Source organism: Parasteatoda tepidariorum, chromosome 7 (assembly GCF_982258835.1).
Source record: "Parasteatoda tepidariorum strain Cologne lab strain chromosome 7, Ptep-v5.0, whole genome shotgun sequence".
NCBI lineage: Eukaryota > Metazoa > Arthropoda > Arachnida > Araneae > Theridiidae > Parasteatoda > Parasteatoda tepidariorum.
The window spans coordinates 13,917,223-13,941,035 of NC_141761.1; the positions used below are offsets into that span (position 1 = coordinate 13,917,223).

Below are 23,813 nucleotides of genomic sequence, written 5' to 3' on the forward strand. Positions count from 1 at the left end.
AATGGGAGTCTTATGCATGAGACGTTTGCATCAAACCACTTTCCAAATGCGCCTGCACCTTTGCGTTTTGTTTTCGACCATGCATTCTTTGATAAAAATTGTTTGCTTGGGTGTGTACTATCACTTTCTAAAATGTTGCCCATCTTTTTAGAATCACCCTGTATAAGAAGACGGAAATAATCATAGTACAGTATTTGGTGGTAAATGTAGCTTATCGTAATTGAAGAACACGCTGTGCGATATTTTATGGTGAATTTACGAACGTAAGTTTCAGAATCGATCGAAACATAAGGATGGTATTTAAAAATCATCTTTATCCAAAGAAAACCATGTGACCTAAATATCTAGCAGAATGAAGCGATTTTTTAAACAATGAATCATGCAATATGCAACATATTATTTCAATATCTTATTCTTAAACATAACATATTTCAATGTTTTTAAAATGCCACTTAACATTCCGCAATTCTTTGAGTTATAGAAAAAAGAAATATCGTAAATTATAGAAAACCTTGCGAATGTGCATTAGAATTACTATACAATCTACATTTTATTTTCCAAGCACTTTTTTTTGTTTCTTCAAACTTTCTTGACTCGATTAAAGCTGTAAAAATGATTGTCCCTAAAATTTTGTATATAAGTTATGTAAATTTTATTTTAGTATGAAATCCTCGTATAAATATAGTAAAAACAACATGAAATATCTAAATAATGTCATATAAAAAGTATTTAAATTCTAAGAGCTTAGAAAATCATAAATAATTTATAAATCGATTCAAATTTTCTTTTCAAAGGAGATCTTCTCAAAGATCAGAGGAAAAATCTGCTTTTTGGACGGAGTATTGTTAAAAATTGTCTATTGCATAGAAACTTCCAGACATTTTCTGTTAACTACTAGCTGAATACCAGTTCTTCACAAGGGAATATTTAAAAATCAATAAAAAAATCAATGAATAAATATTAAGAAACACTACAAAATTATGAAATCAAACTGAAAACTATATACCAACACAATTAAAGAACTTGGAAGAACCAAATAAGTGATATTTCTAGGGGAAATAATGAATCAGAATTAATGAGATTTAAAAAAAAAGTGGTTGAATAAATACGGGTATGTTTAATGAAACAGAACCGTTTTTGCTTTCGCTTAAATTTTAGCATAACTAATTACATCAGTTTTCAGTAATGCTTGCATGATTTTTATTTCAAATTAGGTCGTTTTAAATAAATAAAAACTAAGAAATATTTGTCCCACTTTCTAATAAATTGGTAATAAAATATTTCAGATGCAACTTTTTTTTGTTCTGAAAGTCACTAACCTGTTTATTCCACTAAGGTTTTCAATTTATATAGCTAAAATAATTTCAATTTTTTAATTTAATGTAATATGTTGTTAACTTTGGTGGCTTTATGCTATTGAAGTAAGCAAAGCTCGTTGTTTGTAATTCATACCATTGAATATATATAAAATGTATTCAACATCTCTTGGCATGATGCTATTGCTCACGGCCGATTCATGATAGTCAAAATTCCCTTTAAATTAAACACTTAAATCCAAAACACTTAATTCCAAAGTATAGGTATTAAAACTGCTTGCTTCAGTTTTAAAAATCAGCAAATATATCAATATAATATTTTATACCTATATAAGTATATTTGGTACTTATTATATAACCCTTCAACATTTGAGTTTATGCATATTTGTCAGTGACAGCCAAATAAAGCCGAATTTTTTTTAAAAAAGTATACATTCGAATTTCATAAGGATTTTGGAACTTGACCATTTCCCTGTCTAACTTTTAATTTACAGTTAAAATATTTCTCTAATATAAAGTAGTGGTGGAAAAAATTTTTTTTATTTCTTATTCTTTAAAATATTAATACACTGGATTTAAATACCACTGGAAAAAATATTTTCTGAAACTGCGGAAAACTCGTTGTGGAATTTTTATCACAACAAATTCACCAATTACCATAATACCAGTAGTACATAATACCGTCAGTGATACATATGAATCACTGACGTCATCTGTGAATGAGAATTTCTCTTAAACAAATTTCCTATTAATCCCTATTCAATGAGCTTGGCCCTTGAGCCCATAGCTTATTTTATTTTACTTCAATTAATACACATTATCAATATTAATTGAGCTTTAGTGTCAATAATAATATGCATATTTTTTTTACTGTTAACCAAAACGCGAATAAGTATCTTTTCTACTTATTTTTGCTTTTGAGTTCAGAAGATTTTTTTGAATTCAATTAATACATATTACTAACATTAATTAAGCATCATTCTCGTCAATGACAATGACAGTATTTCTTACTGTTGTTCTAGACAAATAAATAAATATACTCCATTTCTTTTGCTTTCTAGCATATTGCTTATTTCTTTTATTTAAATATGCATATATTATTTTAATTAATTAAGCATAATTGGCGTAATTAAGCCTCATTGGCGCCAATTGTTAATGTTTCGCCTAAGCGAATTAGTGCCACTTTCCCATTAAGACGTTGAATGCCACGCTAGTTTTAAATGGCTCGCCCGTCTGGCCAAATTGATTTTCTAGTATAAGTTGCATATTTTGATGAAACATTTTTTACAACAAAACAGTTAATTCTTGTAGTCATTCGTGACACATTTAGTTCACTGAGGTCACCGGTGACCCCCATGGCTCTACAAACAAACTTAGCGCCGGTCACCGGTGACCCCAGTGGCATTCAACGTGTTAATTTTTGCTTTTGAATACATAAATATTTTTTTTTCTATTCCATTACCGTTGGTTTTTGTAAGAGTTAAATAAAAAAATTATTTGGTGCGAATAAAGTAAAGTTATTTACGAATTATAATTAATAGATTGAAATATTTGGTATATGTACTAATAATTGGATATAGTCATGATTAAAAATAGTTAAATGATCGAAATGTCATGATGAATAAATTAAAGGCCGAAACATATGAAAGGGTAATTAAATTAAATTGAAGGGGAATGTGATCGTTAAGGAAAGTGGTAGTACAATGCTAATGTGGGATAACAATAACCCAATAGGTTCAAAGGGTCATAAAGTGTGAGGTTTGAACAAATTGGATGATTTGGTATCACCGAATTTGGAAAAAGGGCGAAACTAAAATAAATTAAATATTAAAGATAAATAAGGTAAAGTCATGCTATATCCAAAATATATATGATTTAAACAGTAAGCTGATGTCTCCAATAAGAAAAACTAATAAAATCACACTTATGCATGCCCATAACAATAAATGAAAGGTACTCACCGCACACATACTGGAGGACAAGATAAAGACAATCATCAAGAAAAGACGAAATGAAACACACATTTTTAAATTGCGTTTAAGATTTATTTAAGAAAAATATTTAATAACATAACTAGTGGAAATACGTCTTTAAAACCATTTTTAACAGTAGAAACACCTTTAATAGAAATGGGTGACGAGAGAATTTAACGAAACCAAAGGCGTCATGCATAAAGTTAAATATAAAAGAACGAGTAATTTAACCGTTAAAATAAATATGAAAAGAAGACTTAAATTTGAGAGGGCTTTTAATGTTAAAGAAAATTAAAGGTATAAAATGTTGATTTTAAATTTTACAGAAATCGATTACAGCTATGGATTTAATTTAAAATAAAGGTTAAGAAAAAAATGTAAAAAGAAATCCCTCAATACGGACCGAAGTCCGCATCTCGGAAAAAAAAGGAACCAGCAAACAGGAAAAACCAACAGAGAATGTCCTAAAAAAAAAAAGGTGACTTAAAAATTCCTTAACTGGTATAGGACCAGAAAAATTACGGCCAATTAAATTTAAAGAGGCGGAGAGTTTGAAATTTAAAGGAAAGAGATTGGTTAGTTAGCCCCCCTAAAATTAAAAGAAGAAAAAGAAAGGCGTGAATAGAGGGGTTGGTTGACTTTCCCCACAGGAAGTGCGATGACCGCAATGACCATGAGAAAGGTCAACAAGAAAGTTAGATTAAATAAAATTGCTAAATTGGAGAAAAGGAAAACGTTTAAAGAAAAATTAAAGGCTTAAGTAAAATGGGAATTAATTTGTCACTTTACATTAAGTGTAAATGTGACAGTTTTAAATAAGTAATTATTTAGAAACACTTTTGAAAGAATTAATGTAACTGAAATAAAAGCACTTGGTATCAGATAAATTAAATTTTGTGACGTAGACCACGGGTGCTGCCACGTAATGTTCATTGAATTCATCTGATATTGCGAATATAAAATAATTAAATATTTAAATACGTGCAATACACTATTTTTTAATCAAACGAAGTTAAAATCTAGCAATTATCACTGATGTATCTTTAAAATATGTGAAAATTGATTCGTTACATTTAAAACAATGGCTAACGATTAACCAATCAGAAAATTCCATTTCGATTTTCGCTCATGCCGCTGGAACGGCAACGACATTGTCGTTCACATATTTGTCGTCCGATTTTGTCGGTATCGTGTCGTGTAATGAAAAAGCGCCCTTATATGTAATTACGATAACATGAAATCATGATTACTTGTTGCCACATCTTTTGATTAATTGTAATCAAGATAACATGTAGTAATCTTATATTTTGATCACATGATAGTGACCTCCATTTCGGGGGAAAAACGTCACATTTAGGAAAAGTTGGTGGAGCGAGAAATTGAAAGTTGAAAAAGGTTTTTAAATGTGGGGAAATGAATCGGGATAGGCTCCAGAAATACGAAATTTACATTATACTACAATTACGGATGATTCATGAATTATGATTTAAAGTAACAGAACATTGTCGCATCTGACCATGTATATTAAAATTAATTTCTAAGTGAAACGTTAAAATAGTTCTTTCAAAAAATTCTGCTCTTTTCTCATTTTAAAGTATTGATTTTGACAAAATAAAGTATTCCTTTCAGAAACTCTATTACCCAAATGGAAAATTTCGAAACAAATTAAAAGTCAGAATTACATTATCATGGGACATATATAGAAAGTGTTTTCTTTGACAAATTGCTTGCAGCTAAAAAGACCACACTCTCTTAACCTTATTTTGAATATTTCAGAAAGTGTAAGTTTGCTTAGAATATTTATTATACTATTCCCAAATGGATAAAACACAGTTATAAATGGACGGTTTTGAAAACTATGAGATGTTAAATCTAACTTTATTTTCAGTTGTGTTACATAAAATTAAGTCATTACGTTTAAAATAAAAGATATTTATGTGAACTCATTTCCAAATAATAATTTTGTTAAAATATGATTTTATAAAATAATAACCTTCTTACTCAACTTATTTCTTTCAATTTGACATTAACGATAGAGACATGAAAACGTTATTAATTACTTTCTCAAAACGTAGAAATGACTATAGTTGGCCACACGTTTCTAAAATTCATCATAAAAATTGGGTTTATATTGTGTGGTCAACTAAGTTCCCATCGTTTTTTTAATGTTTTTTTAGAGTTTAAAGAGTAGGAGCATTCCATTTTCTCTGAAGAATCTTTAGTTTCGTATGATTTGTTTTATATTTTATAACCGTCGTTGAACAGCCGACTCTATTTTATGAATTTACAACTACTTATGTTCAACTCCGTAGCCCTGTAATTTTGAACCCAATCCAGAAGACAAGGGAACTCCTGAACCGAGTATTGGGAGAATTTTTGCCTTTGTGGAGGACGTTTTGACGGAGCTAACTCGCATTTGCGTTACATGGAGAGGAAGACCATGAGAACCTTCCACGGTTAGCCTGACGGCAAGGGGACTCTAACCCATGATCCGTCTACCACTGAGGATATTTCACTTTAGCACTGTAGTCGGTGCAAGCAGGGGACTGGGATTCGAATCCAGTTCGCCTCATTAGAAGGCGAACACTCTATCCCCTGAGCCACCGCGGCTCCGTACGATTTTTTAACCCTTTAATTACAAGAGGGATACGTGTGCACGAGCACCCACCCATGCAATGCCCTGTGTGTACGAGTGCCGTATTTAGCCGGCGCCAGCGTTATACCGTTTGATAACAGGCCAATCTACTACTGACTAATATTTCTTTAACCTACATTTAAATACCATTTTGAATACGCTTAACAAAAAAACAAATTTCTTCTGTGGATTGTATTTATGTTAAAAGGTACATTTTTTAGATACAAAAGTAACATAATAATCCGAATTTATTTTCGTAATACAATACGCACCTATCGCGGCGCGTCGCATAGTGCAGAGGCGTCACTTCAGACGTGACGAAAGCTCTTCATCGAGCACATTTGGAAGAGCAGAAAGAAGAGCGTCTTTGATGTCAAAATTTTCATTTATGAACTAGGCATACCTATCGCGAATAGTTCTACCAGCAATGGCATCTTCTCCATGCACCGCACAAATGCCACAAGCAGCTTTGCAACCTTAAAACCTCGAAGAAAGAACCATAAAGAAGGTGTAGATTTTTCTCAACTGCATATTCCATTTTAATGACTTGAAAATTAACGTAAATTAATCCGAACAAATAAACAAAACATTTATTCTGGTATAACAAATAATCCTCTTTTGAATGGATTATTTGTCAGACATCATGTCAAAAGCATTTAATTACTTGTATATGTTACAAAAACCAGCGGGAATTCAGTTTTTGTGCTATTCTGTCTTCTGTGTGTTTTTTGTGCTTCCATCCATTAACTGGAATTGAAGTTAATCTGTTGAATAGTCAAGAAATAAATGAACTGCTTCTCAAAAACCATGATTTAAGTATTATTTCCTCCAACTCATAACTTTCTAATGAACTTCACATCCACACCCCACTATCAACACTTCGGCACTTTTTATTTGAGCCCCGCAAGCGACACTATACGGCTATACGGCATTTTTTGACGTACACTGTGAAAATTCGGATTAAATTACGGTAAAAAGTACTGACAGCTTGAGTGGAGCATCCGTGAAATTCATTTTTACCCTAAAAGTTCAGGCCAGAATAGCCTGGTTGGCAGGTCACTGGACTCACGTTCGTGGAAACGGGAGTTCGAATCCAGTCGGCCGTGTAGTAAATGGTGACTGGTTCACGTTAAATCTGTCGGGTCACAAAGTCCTTCATGTTCCCATAACAAATTATACTTCTGGGGGTACTGAATTGGTTCTCTGGTTCAGGCCAAAATTACGATCTGTGGATGAATAGGTGGATGTATGAGTCAGTTCGTCCTATAAACGGGTGTAACGTATGAGTGTGGCAGAAGTCGAATACTTGACCATAGATGGTCCCCTTTGTCTTAAGGGCCTACGACAGCAACAACAACCCTAAATTTTACATAATTTTTACAGAAGTATTTATTTAATTACAATGATTCAGAGATTCTTCAGTTAATATTACTGTAAAAATTACGGTATATCAGATTTTTTCTTCGTAAAATTATACAGTAAAAATGGATTTCAAGGTAAAAAATACTATCACTCGGAGTGTTGGGACTTTTCACCATAACTTTTTTACAGTGTATGAGCCGCACTATTAATTTTAAATGAAAAACTAAAGATTTTGTGAGCATTTGGTGTTAAGGTGCAATGATTAGGTTTAATGATTAGATTTAAATCTTATCTCAATAGAATCATGAACTAAAACTGTAGAACCAAATCTGTCTTAACATTATAAAATATTTTGGAACCTTTTTATTGAATAATTTTCAACTTTGATTTACAAATGTTTTAATATTCAAAAAACAAGCTTTCTTTCTTTCAAAACAAGCTTTTCTTTCGCTGTCACAAAGACAGAACAACTGTTAGTTCACCATTTGAGTATTCTTAGTCTGCACTCTTTATGCTAATTATGAAATGGGACAAAATGTCAATATGAAGAAGAGTCACAGTTAATGGAAATATAAAGCAATTGTAATCTAATTTTTTAATATTTGAAAAATTACTGTAAATAATTGCATTTTCTAAGTTTGCAGAACTTCGAAAAGAACTTAAGAATTATTCTTTGATTTTTTATAATTTTCATATTGGTAGAAAATTCTGGCCAAATTAAGGGCTTTTAAAAAAAAGTTTAAGATTCTTTTTTTTTCTAATATTTAAACTTTTTTTTGTAAAACATTGACACTTCTTTACAGCAAGATAATTTCTCTTTCTCTCTTTATAAATATATAACACACAGTGCGCAAAATAAAAGACAAACCACCCTGAATAATTTTTGATTTGATTATTCAGATCTTCACATTCTAGGGGTTAATCTTAATGACTTCAAAAAGGGACTTCAATTATGCTAATTAATTAGTACAAATGATATTTTAAATTATGAAATAAGACACAAAAATGTACTTTCTCTAAACATATCTTTTTCGATGAATTAAAATTTCTGTCCCCCAAAATTATTGGGGGAAGCCGCAATATGGTCTCAATAGTTTGACAGGAAAACGCTCCAAAGATTTGAACCCCTTAATATTTTACCTTTTTGCTTAATTCGCCATATCTGGAGAAAGTTTTAAGTGAAAAAAGGAAAAAATTTGCTCACAGTTATAAAGTCCGTTTAGCCTTAGATAAGTCCGTGTAAGCAATAATATTTAGGTAATATTTATTAATTTTTATTACTTTATTTAATAAAAATCGGAAAAAAAAATTAACATTTAGACATGCAATTTTTTACATTGTTTTTAAGAATGTATTTTTGAATTGCAAATTACAACATTTGAGCAAACTTGGTCAAATGGTTCCTGAGAAATCGAATTTTAAAAATACAAAATTTTTAGAGGAGGTTTTCTCGGAAACCATTGGACTGATTTCACTCAAACTGTATAGTTTGGCTTTTAAAATTACATTCTTTAAAATAATGCAAATAACTGTATACCTTACAATTCATAAGTTTCTTGACTATTAAATAAAATAATAAAAAGTAGTAAATACTCGCTAAAATTTATTTTTTGCATAAAATAATCTGTGTCGAAACAGATTTTATAATTGCGTCCAACAATTTTTTTAATTTGCATAACAATTTCTGTTCCTATGGGGAAATATGCAAATAGTAAAATTAACATTAAGGGTCCAAATTTAGACTGCTCTCCTGATCAAACTTTAGTGACCATATTTCCGAGATAGCGAGAAATATTCCCCTTCATTTAGGGGGTAAATAATTCTAATTCGTCTGAAAAAGGGTGTGTTTGTTCAGAGAAAGTATGTTTATGTGTCTGATTTTGTGACCTAAAATATTATCTGCTCAAATAACTTAGCATATTTGAGGTCACCCACTCAAACCATTGAGTCCTAGAATATGAAGATCTGATCATTAGATAAAAAGTTATTCAGGGTGCTCTGTTTATTGGTTTATGCAATGCACATTAGGTAATTTTCTATGGATTTTGAAATTTTATAGCATTTAAAATTATAACTTTCATGTTTGCTGCACTGACTTTTATTTATTTTCCTTTGTAAAAGAATTTCCGAAAACACTCTTAATCTTGTAGGGCAAGAGTTTTTAATTGGTAAACAAAAAATTGTCTGAAAAACTTATTTTTAAAAAATATTTTGGAAATCATTCCTTGTTCAGAAAGGTCTTTAGCAGTTAAGAAATAAAAAATCAGACAGACATGTATGCAATTTTACAACAGTAATTATTGAAAAGATCGCTGGTGCCATGCCAGGAAGATGGTTTTTGAAACTTAGCATGCATTTTAATCACATATAATTTTTAAAATCATTCATTCTAAAACGGTAAAAACGTTTAAATTTTTTAGGGTACAAAATCATTTTAAAATGTAATCAATAATGGTATTAACTCAAAGTTTAATGAAATTTGTAATTTATTGTATGATATTAGAGGTCTGTGGCAATCACGCTAAATTGTCACATTGGGTAATAATCATCCACAAGGAATGTTACAAAATTTTGTAGAAAACATAACCTGTGAAACATGTCCAACAGAGAGGTGAAAAAAATCTTCAATATCTTCATCAATATTTCCCTCCTTTCTATTTTGCTGTCCTCACTCAAAGTTTTTAACGTTATGAAATCGTCCTCCCCCTAGCCCTTGTTTGGATATGACTTTGATTCTCGTATATATTTCTCAGTTATTGTAAGTCCTCGTATAGTCTTTCACTCCCTTTTTGCTTGAGATAGTAAAAAAATTTTTGGGGGGAAGTATAGAATGTATGTAAGCAGTTTATAAATAATAATTTTTTATTGTAATAATAACAGAATATCTGATTAACAGAAAATTATCTAGATCTGAACATAGGCAATAAAGAGGTATGATTTTGTTGAAGGAAATTTCTTGAAATTTTTTTTTTTTGCTTGTTTTTGACTCATTTCACGGTTGTATACTAACATGACTTTTTCGATTTTTTTTTTTAATCCAGTGTCATACTCCCTTTTAGAGTTTAGAAAAATGACCAAATCATTTCTGTTATTTTTAAAAGTAATTTTCTGTTAATAAAAAATGCCCATAAATGCTCTTAAAATGAAATAAATAAATCCTTTGTAATTAAATAAAAATTTTAATCTGAGACATGGTTTCTTTTCTGAACTTTCATGTAACATACAATTGTATTTAAATACTTGAAAAAAATGAGATGTAATTTCCATTATACTTTGAAATTAATATGAAGATCTAAAATAACAAAAGACTAAAGAAAGAAAATTTGTTTTGATACACGTGCACCGTTAAACATTGTTCATAAATAAACTTTCACAAAAGGCTAGATTTAGAGGGTTTAGATTCATATTTAAATAGACTGTACTTTTGTATCAGCTGTAAGTTAACTTCAAAGTTATTTATAACTAGAATAGTCTTCTAGACTTAATTTCTGTTTAAGGTGTAAGAATGATATTGGTATTTCCAAAAAATTAAAAAAAAAAAAAATTTGCTCTAAAAAGGAAAAATTACCTTCCAGAAACAAATAATGTGCCCCAAAAATTGAAAAACTTTCTCTAATATTGCAGAAGTATCCAAAACTGCAAATGCCATCAAAATCTTTATTTTAACTATAATATGTTGTAGGCCAAAAATGGACCATATGCCATTGAAATTTACAATGCCTTTAAAATTGTTGATAATCATTTTTAGTTTCATCAAATAAATTTTATGAAGTAGCTGTTGCTACATTTAATGACTGTGCCCAATATTTGTCATATGGTGTATGAAGCATTAAAAAAGCTTCATTAATTATGAATTATAACTATTTAATTTCTGAAAAGAGTTTAGTTAAAATAATATAATTAACTGCATTTTTAAGCATATTTTAAAAGTATGAATTCATTTATGATTTGTAAAATTATTTTGTTAAAATTATTTTCTCCAGCAACTGTGCTTAAATTACTGTTTTGCTCATAATATTTTGATGAACTTTAAGGCCTGCTGCAATTGTTAAAGAATTGGATTTATTTTTTCTTATAAAATTTCCTTTTTATTGTGAAGTTTCTCAAATTTTCTATTAATAATTCCTTTTTTATTTTAAAAGCATTGTTGAAAAGCATACATTATATTTGCTATTTCTTTTTAAATTTTTTTTTTTTTTTTGCTTTTCATTACTAAAAATTACATTTATACATTACTCTAAAAATAGATTTGTACTAAAAAATATGCATATGATGTCTAATTTACATTAAAATGATTATTTCTATTTACTCTACAGATACTGTTATATGATTCTTGATGAGAATAATCTGAATTGTTAGCTATATATGTTTGAATTTTACCTGTTTGATATGAGTCATTAACTCTGAGTTTTATTGATTCTGAAATATCAGGAAAAACTTTCAATTTTGAAACTAGCATAAAACACAGAAAATCAAATTAATTGTTTTACAAATCAATAAATTATTTTTTTATATATTTCTGTAGACCAAATTATATGTTTTTTAGTTTGCCCTTTGTCTTTTTTAAAAGTAGTCTGGCATATGTCTTCTGTTCAAAAAAATTTTCTTATTTTTTCTTAAATTTTTCCTTAGCTCACTATAAAGCCTGTATTGTATGACATATTCTGTTTTCCTATGTTTTAATTTATTTTTTTTCGAGTGCAGTCTCACTTTTCAAGTCAAGATCATTATAAATAAAATACATCGTTCATATGATTTTAAATAAAATATTAAGAAAATATTCCAACATAAAATTATAATAATCATGTACTTTACTAGTTAAACAAGCTTATTTTGCAAAAAATATCTACCTTCAAAAGAAAAGTTTATTTGAAAATTGACTTACCCTAAATTTTTATTATAAAAACTTTTTGTTAGATTTCTAAACTTATAAGTCTGTATTCAAATACTAATTAAATGTATAATTGTTAATGGATAATTTTTATTTAGTAAGAGTCAGATATTATTAAACCATTTAAATGTTTGGCATATGTTTATTTTGTCCTAAATTAAAGTACATCAAAATCAGGGGAGCTTCTATATAACGAAATAAACTAATACAGTATATATACATAGTGCTCAGTAAAGTTAAAGTATCAATGCACCCTTTTAACTTCCAAACAGCTGCAGCTATTTTAAAATGTCTGCAGCTATTAAGGTGTCTAGGTATTGTAAAATAGGCAGGTACTGCATGATTATATTACTTAGAATGCCAACTGGAAGAAAGTTGTGGATTTGTGTTCCTATCTTTACAAGATATGGGATCTATCCTTATGAGATATGGGGAAAAGTAATGAGGATGATAATAATTTTAAAATTTGGAGTTCTTTGTTAGAAACTAGTTATTTTATCTGGATCATGTAAGGTCTTTAAAAATTATTTCACATTTTGTGAAAGTATATAGGGCTTAAAAATATTTTTTTGAGTGCTTAAAAAGTACTTTTTCACTTATTTTTGAGATGTTTGGCTACACACCCTGGAAAAGTTTGTTGAGTACTTAAAATGATCATAGTACAATAAAAATTGCTAAATCCAAACCTGTGCATAAAAAGTAAATATGTTTAGTTAAACCTATTTGCATATAAAAACCCTTATAACTTCCAAACTATGAAACTTTCAAACTTCAATACCTTTACTTGTTTTTATATCTGATGCATATTAATAAATTTTTTTTTAGATAAATAGTAATTTAAAGGTTTTTATACGTAAACTTTTAGTTTTGTATTCTTGGCTTTTTTAAAAATCATTTCTCTCTTATTTTCTTATTACTTCTAAATTTTAAAATCTAGGTTTTTGGGTCTTGCCTTTTTTGATATTACTTAAAAAAAAAGCACATGAAAAAATACATAACTTCGCTTGACAGCTAAGCATTGAAAAGTGCAAATTAAAATACAAAGCTTTTAAAGCTCTTGTCTTTTGAGAGAAATTATTATTTCATCATTGACTATTTGAATGTCTTCAAATTCTGTTCTGGCGCCAACTACTTGGTTCGGATTTAAAAACAACATTTTTAATTATTTATTTTCTTTTGATCATGTTCAATTTAGAATAAAGGAAACTTACGAAACATTACCTCACTTGCCCAGACAGCAGCGTCTGATGCTTAAATATTTATCAGTCTAAATTTGTATTGTTTTTTTCTTCATTAAATCATATTAACTATTAAACTTTTGGTTCTATTGACATGAACAAATTCATCAGAAACTACACCTCCCTGTCTAGATAGCATAGTTTAAGTTTTGTACCACTCTGACCTCTTCTGTAAATTCAAGATAGCTTCAAAAGCTCACATTGAACTTAAAATATCTACATTTTTCTATAACTTTTGAAGCAATTAACAGCTTTACTCTAAATATTTTCATGTTCACTTATTTTGGTAGAATTATTTTAGAAATTTTTTTTCAATTTTAAGTAATAAAGACTTCTATTTTTACTAGTCCCATAGCTTTGTGATTAACGGAGTAAATATGATGTAAGTACTCATTTTTCCACACATAAAAGTTATTTTAAATTTCAATAACGTCGCTAGGAAATAAAATTATGTATATATAATATTGGATCATTAAATCAAGCATCAGCATTGGCACAACAGCTCTTTGTGAGCCTGGGCCTTACTCAGAAGCTTTTCCCATTCTGCCCTTCTCCCAGCAATTGATTTCCAGTTCTTTACTTTTAGGATGGCAAAATCCTCATCTACACCATCTTTCTATCCCTTTTTGGGCCTTCCTCTTGGCCTTTTATTGGAGGGGGTTGCAATATAGACTCTTTATGCTGTACGTTCTGGGCTCATTCTCACTACATGCCCAGCCCATCTCATTCTACTTAGTTTAATAGATTTAATGATATCATCACTATTAAGGATCTTATATATTTCAAAATTATATCTTTTTCTTCAGTTGTTGTTATCGAGGATAGTAGTTAAGTTCATGAGATACTGAAGTAAATTTATTTAGTAGACTATGTCAACCTTCATCTATCAGAAGGTACCTCAAGATAGATTCAAGTTAACAAGTCTTATATACTAGTGCTTTGGTATTTAATATTTGTAGTGGTAGTTACGCCACATTATTCTCCTTCCAAAATTTTATCTGTGATAGAATTCGATTAATGGATAATACTAGTTGATTCATGCTTTTTTTTATTTTTATCAATTTGCATTGATAAAAATATTCTTCATTTTTTTGTTTATAGCATTTCGCTCATTCAAAGATTTAATAGGCATTTTAATTCGTAATACAATAATTTATTGACGATCTTAAAATAAATTGGTATTAATTTAGAAGTTTAAAAAAAGTAGCTGAGTATTGTTCCCTGCAGTATATTATTCGGCTTAACCTAATATTCGATTTGTACTTTGAATACCGAAAACTATCCTAAAATTTTTTATATCACACTTAGGAAAAAAAATTACATTGTATATTGCATGATTGACATTATTTAAAAATTGTAATATGAAATTTAAGATTGAAATTGTCTGTAAAAATTGTAAAAAAATTTAAAATTTTATGTAAGAGAAAAAATATTTTTTACTCCATAACATTGGTACACATTACAAATGAGAAAAATATGCTTCATATATTACATATTTGTTTATTCAAGAAATAGGTTTACAGAACTGTTTGTTAACAGAATGTCATTATACTTTCAATCAGAGGCTTGATAAATTTATTTAATTACTATTATTTATATGTTTCCCATTTTATGAAGAAAGGATTTAGTACAATATAGTAATAAGTAACTTTTTGTTCCAAATGTGATATTTTTGCTGTTTTTGTTAACTGTTTAAAAGATATTTTCAACATGCTTCCCGAAGTTCCAATAAATGACAATAAATGTTAAATATATTTTTTTACCTAAACAGAAAACCTTATATGATTAGCCCAACGATTTTAACCCTTGACCCATTAACAGTGATAATCTTACACTTAACTTTCTGGTCGGTGCAAACCGGGAGTAAAACCCACATAGACCAATCATTGAACCCGGGACACCTCATTGCGAGGGGAATTTCTTTTCCGCTGCGCCATCGTGATTCCTCCTTGACAATTTTATTTTATATTGTCATTTGATACAGTCATGAAACAGCAGATCCAGTTTTGGATTTACGACTATCAATGTTCAACTACGTAGATTTGTAATTTTGCGCCCAATCCAGAAAACAAGATACCAAGTATAGGGGGAAATTGCCTCCATCGAGGACTTTTTTTGATAAAACTAAACCGCATTTGCGTTACACGGCGAAGAAAACCACTAAAACCTCCCACTGTTAATCTGGCCGCAATGGGACTCAAACCAGAGTGACCACCCACCTCGAAAACCTGGAATTATGAGGGAATTTTTTTATACTGGAAAAAAACTGGAAAAGTCAGGGAAATTTGGATTAAGACCTGGAAAAATCAGGGAATTCCAAAGAAAAGCTGGAATTTTTCTCTTAATTAAAATTATTTTACCATCCATTACATCCACGCTTATTTAGACGTAAATTTATCGTAAAAAAGTTGAAATATCATCAACTCAGTAATAATTTTCTTGCATTAAAATTCTCTTCATTAAAATTCCTGCGAAACTGGAATACCATTGCAAACTCTTTTGTGTTGGGAAATGAATGGAGAAATCTTTTTCCTCTTTGGAGATTATGGGACTATGCAGTTTAAGAAAGGCAAAAATGTGGAAGAAAGGATTAGGATATTTGCTTCTGTTTATAAAAGTAGCGTTTAATTTTTTTTTCTTTAAATCTTCTTTTAATCTGTGGGCTGAATTCATTAATTGTTCAAGTTTGTTCCGATACTTTCGGAGTATTTTTTTCTTTTAACAAAATTATTCAAAATGTTTTAGTATTTTTAACTTTATAAAATTCTCCAAAAAATAATTGTTCATAATTTAATTAGAGATTTTATCTTGAAAATTTGAAAAGTAGAAAAAGATGAAATTGAAATCTTGAAAAGATTTTTATCTTTTTTTGAAAGCTTTTGTCCATTAAATTATTTTTTTCTGGATTTCATGATAAATTTTATTTTGATATTTCTGAAATTGTTTCTCCTTTTACCCTGTAAAGCTGCCGAAACCAAGGAATGTATGGAAAACATGTTAAATGACATATAAACTTAGAATGGAATTTTTTTTATTTATATTTGTTTGTTAGAAAGAAGGAAAACAAGACTTTGCTTTTTTGATCTGCACTGTACAGGGACAGGTTTCAAGTTGGGCAACCAGATGACCAAAATTTTAAACTTAATATTAAGTGAACTAAGTATTATTTCCAAGGTAAAAAGTTGAAGATTTAGAAATAAAGATTTTTAACTTATAAATATCAGTTTTCAATAAGTCATAGGCTGTTAAATGAAGGGCAACATCATTTGAAATTTTCATCCATGGAAAGAGAATCTGTAACAAAGTACAGTTTTTTTTAAAAGAATTCACACTAATAAGAGAAAATAGAAAGAATAATAATTAAAGTAAACTATAACAAAACAGGTTATCTTGCACAAATATGTAGAAACATTTCTTATTTTGATTTACAAAAAAATTTCTCAAGATATACTTTTGATGTTTTTCATGTTATACCAAAACACATCATTAATTGTACTGTAGCACTAGGATTTAATATAATTAAAAAAAAATTTCTGTTTAAAGCAAGATTTGATAATAATATATATGTTTATTTTAAATTAATAGTTAATTATTTTTACACACCACTCAGACACCACTGCTTTTTTTTTCATTGCATTTGTTTTTTATTTATTTTCATCTTTTATTTCACCTTTTCTTTATAAAATGAAGTAAAATATGAAGAGAAACAATATAAATATTCCTTAAGGTTAATTTAAAATAATGTATTTCACCTCAGTAACCTGATTTTTGCAACTATGTTGTACTTTGAGTTATTTATGTTATAACTTAAAATTGATCAATGAAGTTTTAATATATTTTTTTAATTTAATTTAATTTATTTATTTAAGGTAACTATCTCAGTTTTAATTTAATTTTATTTATTTATTTAAGATAAGCATCTCGGTTTTAATTTTTTTAGTAACAATTAAATTTCATTTAGAACATTTTAAATCAATCATTTTGCTTAGAGCTTGAAAAATGTGTGTATTGAGAGAAAAAATAATTTCAGAACATTCTATAGTTATTTATTTATTTATTTTGAGTAAAGAAGAGAAATAATTTTATGGGGGAAAAATATTAAACCTACTTGCATAGCAAACTACAACAATAACTCACATCCTATTCAATCTTTAGGTAAATGGGGTAAAAATTATTAGTTATTTATTGGGCCTGTAATTGGTCAACAAAACTGGAGAAGGGGTATTAAAAAGAGACAAAAATTTATTCGGGAATTCATATAAAAATTTATTCCAAAAATTTGACCCATCTTTTATACTACAGCCGGACATATGTTCTTTCTTGTTCAATGCTAGCTATGCCACTAAATGGAAGTAAAAGCCATATCGGTTAATATTGTCTGCTACAAAAAGATTATTTAATTTTATGCAGGCAATAAATAAAGCTATGATTATAATTTTTCCTGTGCCCAGAAAAATTTGTTATAGGCTGCTAACAATACAGTATACAATTTTTCCCATATTTAAAAAAAAAGTTTTTTATTCCATGTTTTTTAAAATGATATTGTTTAAATATGAGTTTTATTTATATTGCTGTTAATATATTACATTGATGTTAATATATTACATTGATGTTAATATATTACATTGTTGTTAATATATGTTGCATAGCTAAAATGAGTGATTTTTCAACTAACTTTTATAAGGTGGAAAATGTTATAAAACATATTAATCTGACCATTCCAACAGGAAATAGAAGACAATTTAAAGAAGCTATTTAATTAAAAAATAATATTTGTAGCATTAAGATTAAAATTAAAGTAATTTTCAGTCATTATAATGGTTAGCATTGACTTAAATTTCTATCCAATTTGAGTAATTTACGTCTGGCACAGAAGTAAAAAATTTCAAATAAATTATGTATCCTATTTCACAAACAACTGCATAGAATTTTTTGTTCAAATGTCAGCTTCAAAATTCAGACAAGTTTACATTTAAATTACAAACAAATTCAGAGTTTTGCAAATTAGTAATCATTTTTGCTTTTGCACGATTCACATCTGACAGCAACAATTTAACCCATTTAATTTGAACTGTTAATAATCAGTTTTTATAAAACAAATTGTTTTTTGATAAGTTATGATATACTAAATATTTAATGTAAAAGTTTGATTATAAACTTTTGTTTTATAGGATAGTTTTTCTCAGAAATGTATGTACATTTTTTTCTGACACCATGGAATTGCCCAGATGTAAAAACAAAACTATTTAACTCATCTGAACTAGGAAACTATGTTAGATTGGAATTTTTAATATATTCTAATTTCTAATAAGAAAGAAAGAAAAAAGAATAAAATTTAAGGAATTTTATCTTGTTTTTTTTTTCTATAGAATGTACAACAAGAAATTGAAAAATTTTTCAAAATAATAATGCTAATTTGAAATAAACAATTTTATTTAAACATTTGACTTATGATATTGGTTTAAAGAAAATTATTTCAGTGAATTTTATAAAGAGCATTGTCTGGATAAAATTAAGTATAAAATGGCTCTATATTGAAAGTAAAGAAATGTAAAAATTTATTGGTTTCTAATCACGTGGAATTATTTTCTTTTGCTTAATAAAAATATATTAAACAGTACTTATCCAAAGTTGCTTTGGGTCATTGCTATTAGGTACATTTTGTGCAAAAACTATCTAACACATAAAAAAAATTTTATTCATTAAAAGCGTTCTTCAAGCTAGACATATTGTTTCCTTCACATCTATTCGAGATGATATATTTAAAACATAACATTTTAAATGAAATACTACGCTATTATACTGACTAATACACTAATATTGACACTTTTCTTGTACTACACTCCAGGAGGGAAAAAAACACGCTGACCCGGAAATTGTCAGATTTTTACTGGAAAAATCAGGGGAATTTGAAACATGATTTGAGTGGCCACCCTGAGTTATGTTTATGAGGGCTTTACCTTTTTAGCTCAATTTATGTTTCTATTTTGGTCTCCTAGAAATTCAAATTTTTCTCTTATCAAAATTGCGCAAAGAGTGACGTTCTATATAAGAATAACATTAATGTAGCTTGTAATATTAACCTGACTTTAACTCTGTAGCTCTTTTTATGTAATTTTCAGTTTAGGAAGCATTATTTTTGGCCATTCTCTATATTAAACACTTTTACATGCATTTCAAAATGTATCACATTTTTATACTAACATGTTTAACTATGTATATTTTAAATTTCATTTTCTTTATTATGACAAATGCAACTCTAAATCTTAAAAAAAAAAAAATCTTTTGGTTATACTATATAATTTTTAAATTTGGCATTTTTTTAAAAAAGTTGTAATTTCCTTAAGATTTGTTTATATTCATTTATATGACCATATGTAAGGTTTTTATTTTGAATGTTTTATACTTTCAGATTTTATTTCAGAACAACATTTATTCAATGTATTTTGAAGTTATAAAATTCAATATTGATGTTTATTCCAGACTGTGGAGATGGCAATATAGAAACATCAGAGAAAATAGTACAAGAAATGCTCTCCAGATACTCAGAAGTAAGTTTTCATCCAACTTTTAATTTTTGGATATTTCTGTTTTACAATTTAAACTCTAAATTTTGAATAATTATTTTTTCTGATTTTTGAAACAAAGTAAAACTCAGATTATACGAAATAATTGGTGTAAAATACAGAGCTACTTAATTTTTTAAACCAAAATTCTTTTACTAATATTAAAATTATAATTACATGTTTTTGGAAAATCAGAAGTTTCTGAAGGATTCAGAGTTCATCATCATAAGTTCATAAAATCGCTGATCAATCATTAAAAAAAAGTTTCTTTTTCTTTCTTTCTTTTTTGTAATCGACGAATATTTGTATTCTGTTCATATCAGTGATTCATGTGATGTTTAAAACTATTGGTTTTGCCTGTTTTCTTTTTTCTTTTTTTTGTTTTATTTTTCATATAAAGTGTGCATATTTTTTTGAAACAAGAATTTTTTCCCCACTCATTTAATTATTTTAACATTTGAGAAATGATTTAAAAATTTTAACTTTAATTTTTTTGGTTACAATAAAATATGTTGTTGTATAATTATAATTTATATAAAACAAGATTTTCTTGCTGAAAAACAATTATAATTTATAGTAAGAATTTGTTCTTTATTTAGGCAGCTTTGTTTATTTTCTTATCTGACTGAATAAAAATGCAGAAAGGGCAAATTAATGAGGTAAATCATTTGTATATTTATCAATTAATTCATGATTTAAATTACGTTTTAAATAATGATCTGTGAATTTATTGTAATTTCATATGAGAATTGTCTTATTTACATTCATTTAAGAATGTTTTACTTAAACTTACGGTGTTAAATAATTGCATTCATGCATATGTCACAGATAAAATTGGCCATTCACCATAGAACACATGCATTAGATATTTCAGATTTTGGCTTCAACTTTCTAAACTTTAGACTTTATTACTCTGTTATTATTTTATTCTCTTTAATCATAATTTACTTTTGAAAGTTAACAGTTTGTTTGACTGTCTAAGTACAAAGTAAAAAGGCTTTAAATAAGTATGCAAATAATTTAAATGTTTTCTTTTGCGCAAATTATTACGCAAATATTGTTTTTTTTTTTTTTAATGATTTTAGTTGATAGGTCATTTAAGATTTTTTTTCTACTCTTATGCCTGAGATAAATGTATGTGGATTTGCTCTTATTTCTCATCGTTATTTACTGTTCTTTTGCCCCAATCTAAAATATTAAGTATGTAATTTGAGCAATTCTGTTACTTTGCATAAATTGATACTGCAACACTAAATCTCTATAATTTAGAATTCTTAAGTGCACTATATTTTAGAGGATAACATGAACTAAGGAAAAATCCCAAGCAAATGATTATATCAATAATCATATTTTTACTATCAGCTATTTTTCCTTCTTGCCTAAAATTGGGAATATGAAAAAACAAAGTTTTAATTTAGTCCTTTATCTCAAAGTTGAAGACAAGCAAAAACATAAGTCACTGCTTTGCTGATATATCAAGTTTTTCTTTTATTTTCTATCAACTCTTAGTTACTGATGTGAAAAATAATTATGTCCTATTAAAATAACTCTCCTTTTAGTTGTTACTTTTAATAATATGCATTTTAATGATTATTTTTTCATTATATCATTTTTATTAATATTTATATTCCTTACTTTCAGAAGTTGAGATTTTTTAATTAATCATGCTTATTATTATTCACATAATTATAGATGATAAATTATCTAAAAACACTGGTCGACAAAATTAAGAGATGGAAGACATTTTCCCAAATATCTAAAAAAAATACTAAATATAAATAAATGAAATTTGGTATGGTTATAGCTTATTCCATGATAATAAAGTATGCGAAACAAAAATGAAAGTGCCATTCACTGGCAAGACCTATTGCCAATAAATCCAATGTAGTCTGAACTTAAGGATAAAAGATTACTATAAAAGTGAGGCGTGTAGAGTGTGTGTTGCCTCTAGTATGGAGTATTTTCACCCCTGACAAACAGACAGCATGTACAACAAGTATGCATGCTGTTAATAAGGGAGTTAAGGAGGACTTGTGGAAGACCCTCCCATTCTTCCACCAGAGGAATTTTGAACTCCAGAATGGTTCTGGGGGAGGTTGGCGCATCGCTATAGCTCTCCCAAGAGCATCCCAAGCATGTTCAATAGGATTCAGGTCAGGGGATTTGGCTGGCCAATCCATTCGTTGAATATCCTCGCTTTCCAGATACTCATCAACCATGAGAGCCCTATGTGGTCGCGCATTGTCCTCCATAAAAATGAACTCAGGGCCATCAGCGTCCCTGAAAAAATGCGCATAGGGCTCTAGGTTCTCCTACCTGTACCTCTGGGCATTAACGGATCAATTGTCAAGCACATAGGAGCGGTGTGCGGGTATCTTGCATGATCCCTGCCCAAGCCATGAGTCCTCCACCAGCATAATGGTCCCTTTCGATAATGTTCCTGGGATGGTATCGGGTTCCAGGTTCCCTCCATATCAATAACCGTCCAGAAATAGCGTCATAAAAATGTGCGTCGTAGAAGAATATAGCATCATAGAAATATGCGAAAATGCTTTCCATCTCTTAATTTTGTCCACCAGTGTAGGTAGTATTTATCATCTTGTACTAAAAATTACATTTTGGGTATTTAGGCCATTGACACATATCAACTGTCTATTAATGTTCAGCAAGAGTGTAAAAAATGTCATTATCTTGGTTATTGGGAATTGGTGTGGTGCCACCGGTAACATTCAGAATTAATTACCTTCTTGCTTTTATAATTGTGAACATACATTGTTTATATGATAAACTTTATTATATTTCGATTAGCTTTGAATGTGATTGGAAAGAAGCAGCAAAAGGCTCTGATATATTGAGATTAGAGTGGTCTCCGGTGGTTTATACTTATGTTCATGCTTCAATTCTCTCTATGATGGTAGAAGAAGGAAATACAGGATTACAAGGTAATATTTCAGGAATGATGGAGTAAGATTTATTTTAGTAATGATTACAGAAATGCTTGTCTTTATCTGTAAATGTAATCTATTAAGAATTCTTGCATCTTACATAGTTTCTTAGATATCTTTAGTTAATAAATGAATAATATTTTCAAATTTTCTTGAAACTGCTTAATCTTTGTTTTTTTTTTTTAAAGAATTAAAAAATTAAAAAAAATTTCGAACTATACAAGCATAATTAAAAATGTTAAAATAATTAAAAATGTTTTCTAATTATACAAACAGGTTCTTAGGACACTCATAATGACATAAGTAATTTAGAGGAGCATGATTCTGATGATCTTTTTTTATTTAAAAAAAAAATTTTGTTCTCAAATATTGTTTGTTAACATGCGTTCGGTGATTATTTGAAATTTGAATAATTTAAACTGAAAAAAACATTAAAATATTTTTAGAATTTAATTTTTTTCTGTTTGTTTTTATGTTCATAAATTACCAGGCTGATATGCCTTCCAATTATACCTTTATAGCTGTGTTATAAATAAAAGAAGTTTGAGGAAAAGTAAACTACTGCTGTTGTGTATATTTTATGTACTTGCAATGTTGTTTATTTCGTCATATCCTTACTTGTTCATCATTTATTATGTGGTCATCAACAATTTATAATTGATAGTAAAGTTTAAAAACACTATTATCTAAGTTGGTTAGGGCTATTGTTTAAGAACTGAAATATATATTATGAAGCAATTATTCAGGCAGTTACAAAAATAAGTGCTTATGTTAATTATTTTTTTAATTTCCATTCTATGTTAGGTTATTCTTATTTTCCATTAAAGGTCTTGCTTATAAAACAAGACTACATTTAAATATCATTGCGGAAAACTTTTTATGACCAT

The 23,813-nt window shown here is 28.4% G+C and overlaps 1 protein-coding gene across 5 annotated transcripts in view; it reads left to right on the top strand.

Moving 5' to 3' along the window:
* The window catches only part of LOC147806873 (uncharacterized), a 76,307-nt gene that overhangs the window by 35,615 nt on the left and 16,879 nt on the right, over nt 1–23,813 (top strand). For 3 of the 5 annotated variants that reach the window (XM_087167367.1, XM_087167369.1, XM_087167368.1), the window contains exons 4-6: nt 19,899–19,966; nt 20,581–20,640; nt 22,790–22,923. In XM_087167367.1, coding sequence (XP_087023493.1) covers nt 19,899–19,966; nt 20,581–20,610 — 98 coding nt within the window. In that variant the 3' untranslated portion in view covers nt 20,611–20,640; nt 22,790–22,923. Of the gene's footprint in view, nt 1–19,898; nt 19,967–20,580; nt 20,641–21,719; nt 22,946–23,813 lie in introns of those variants that run through there. The other 2 variants (XM_087167370.1, XM_087167371.1) reach the window with 1 other exon arrangement.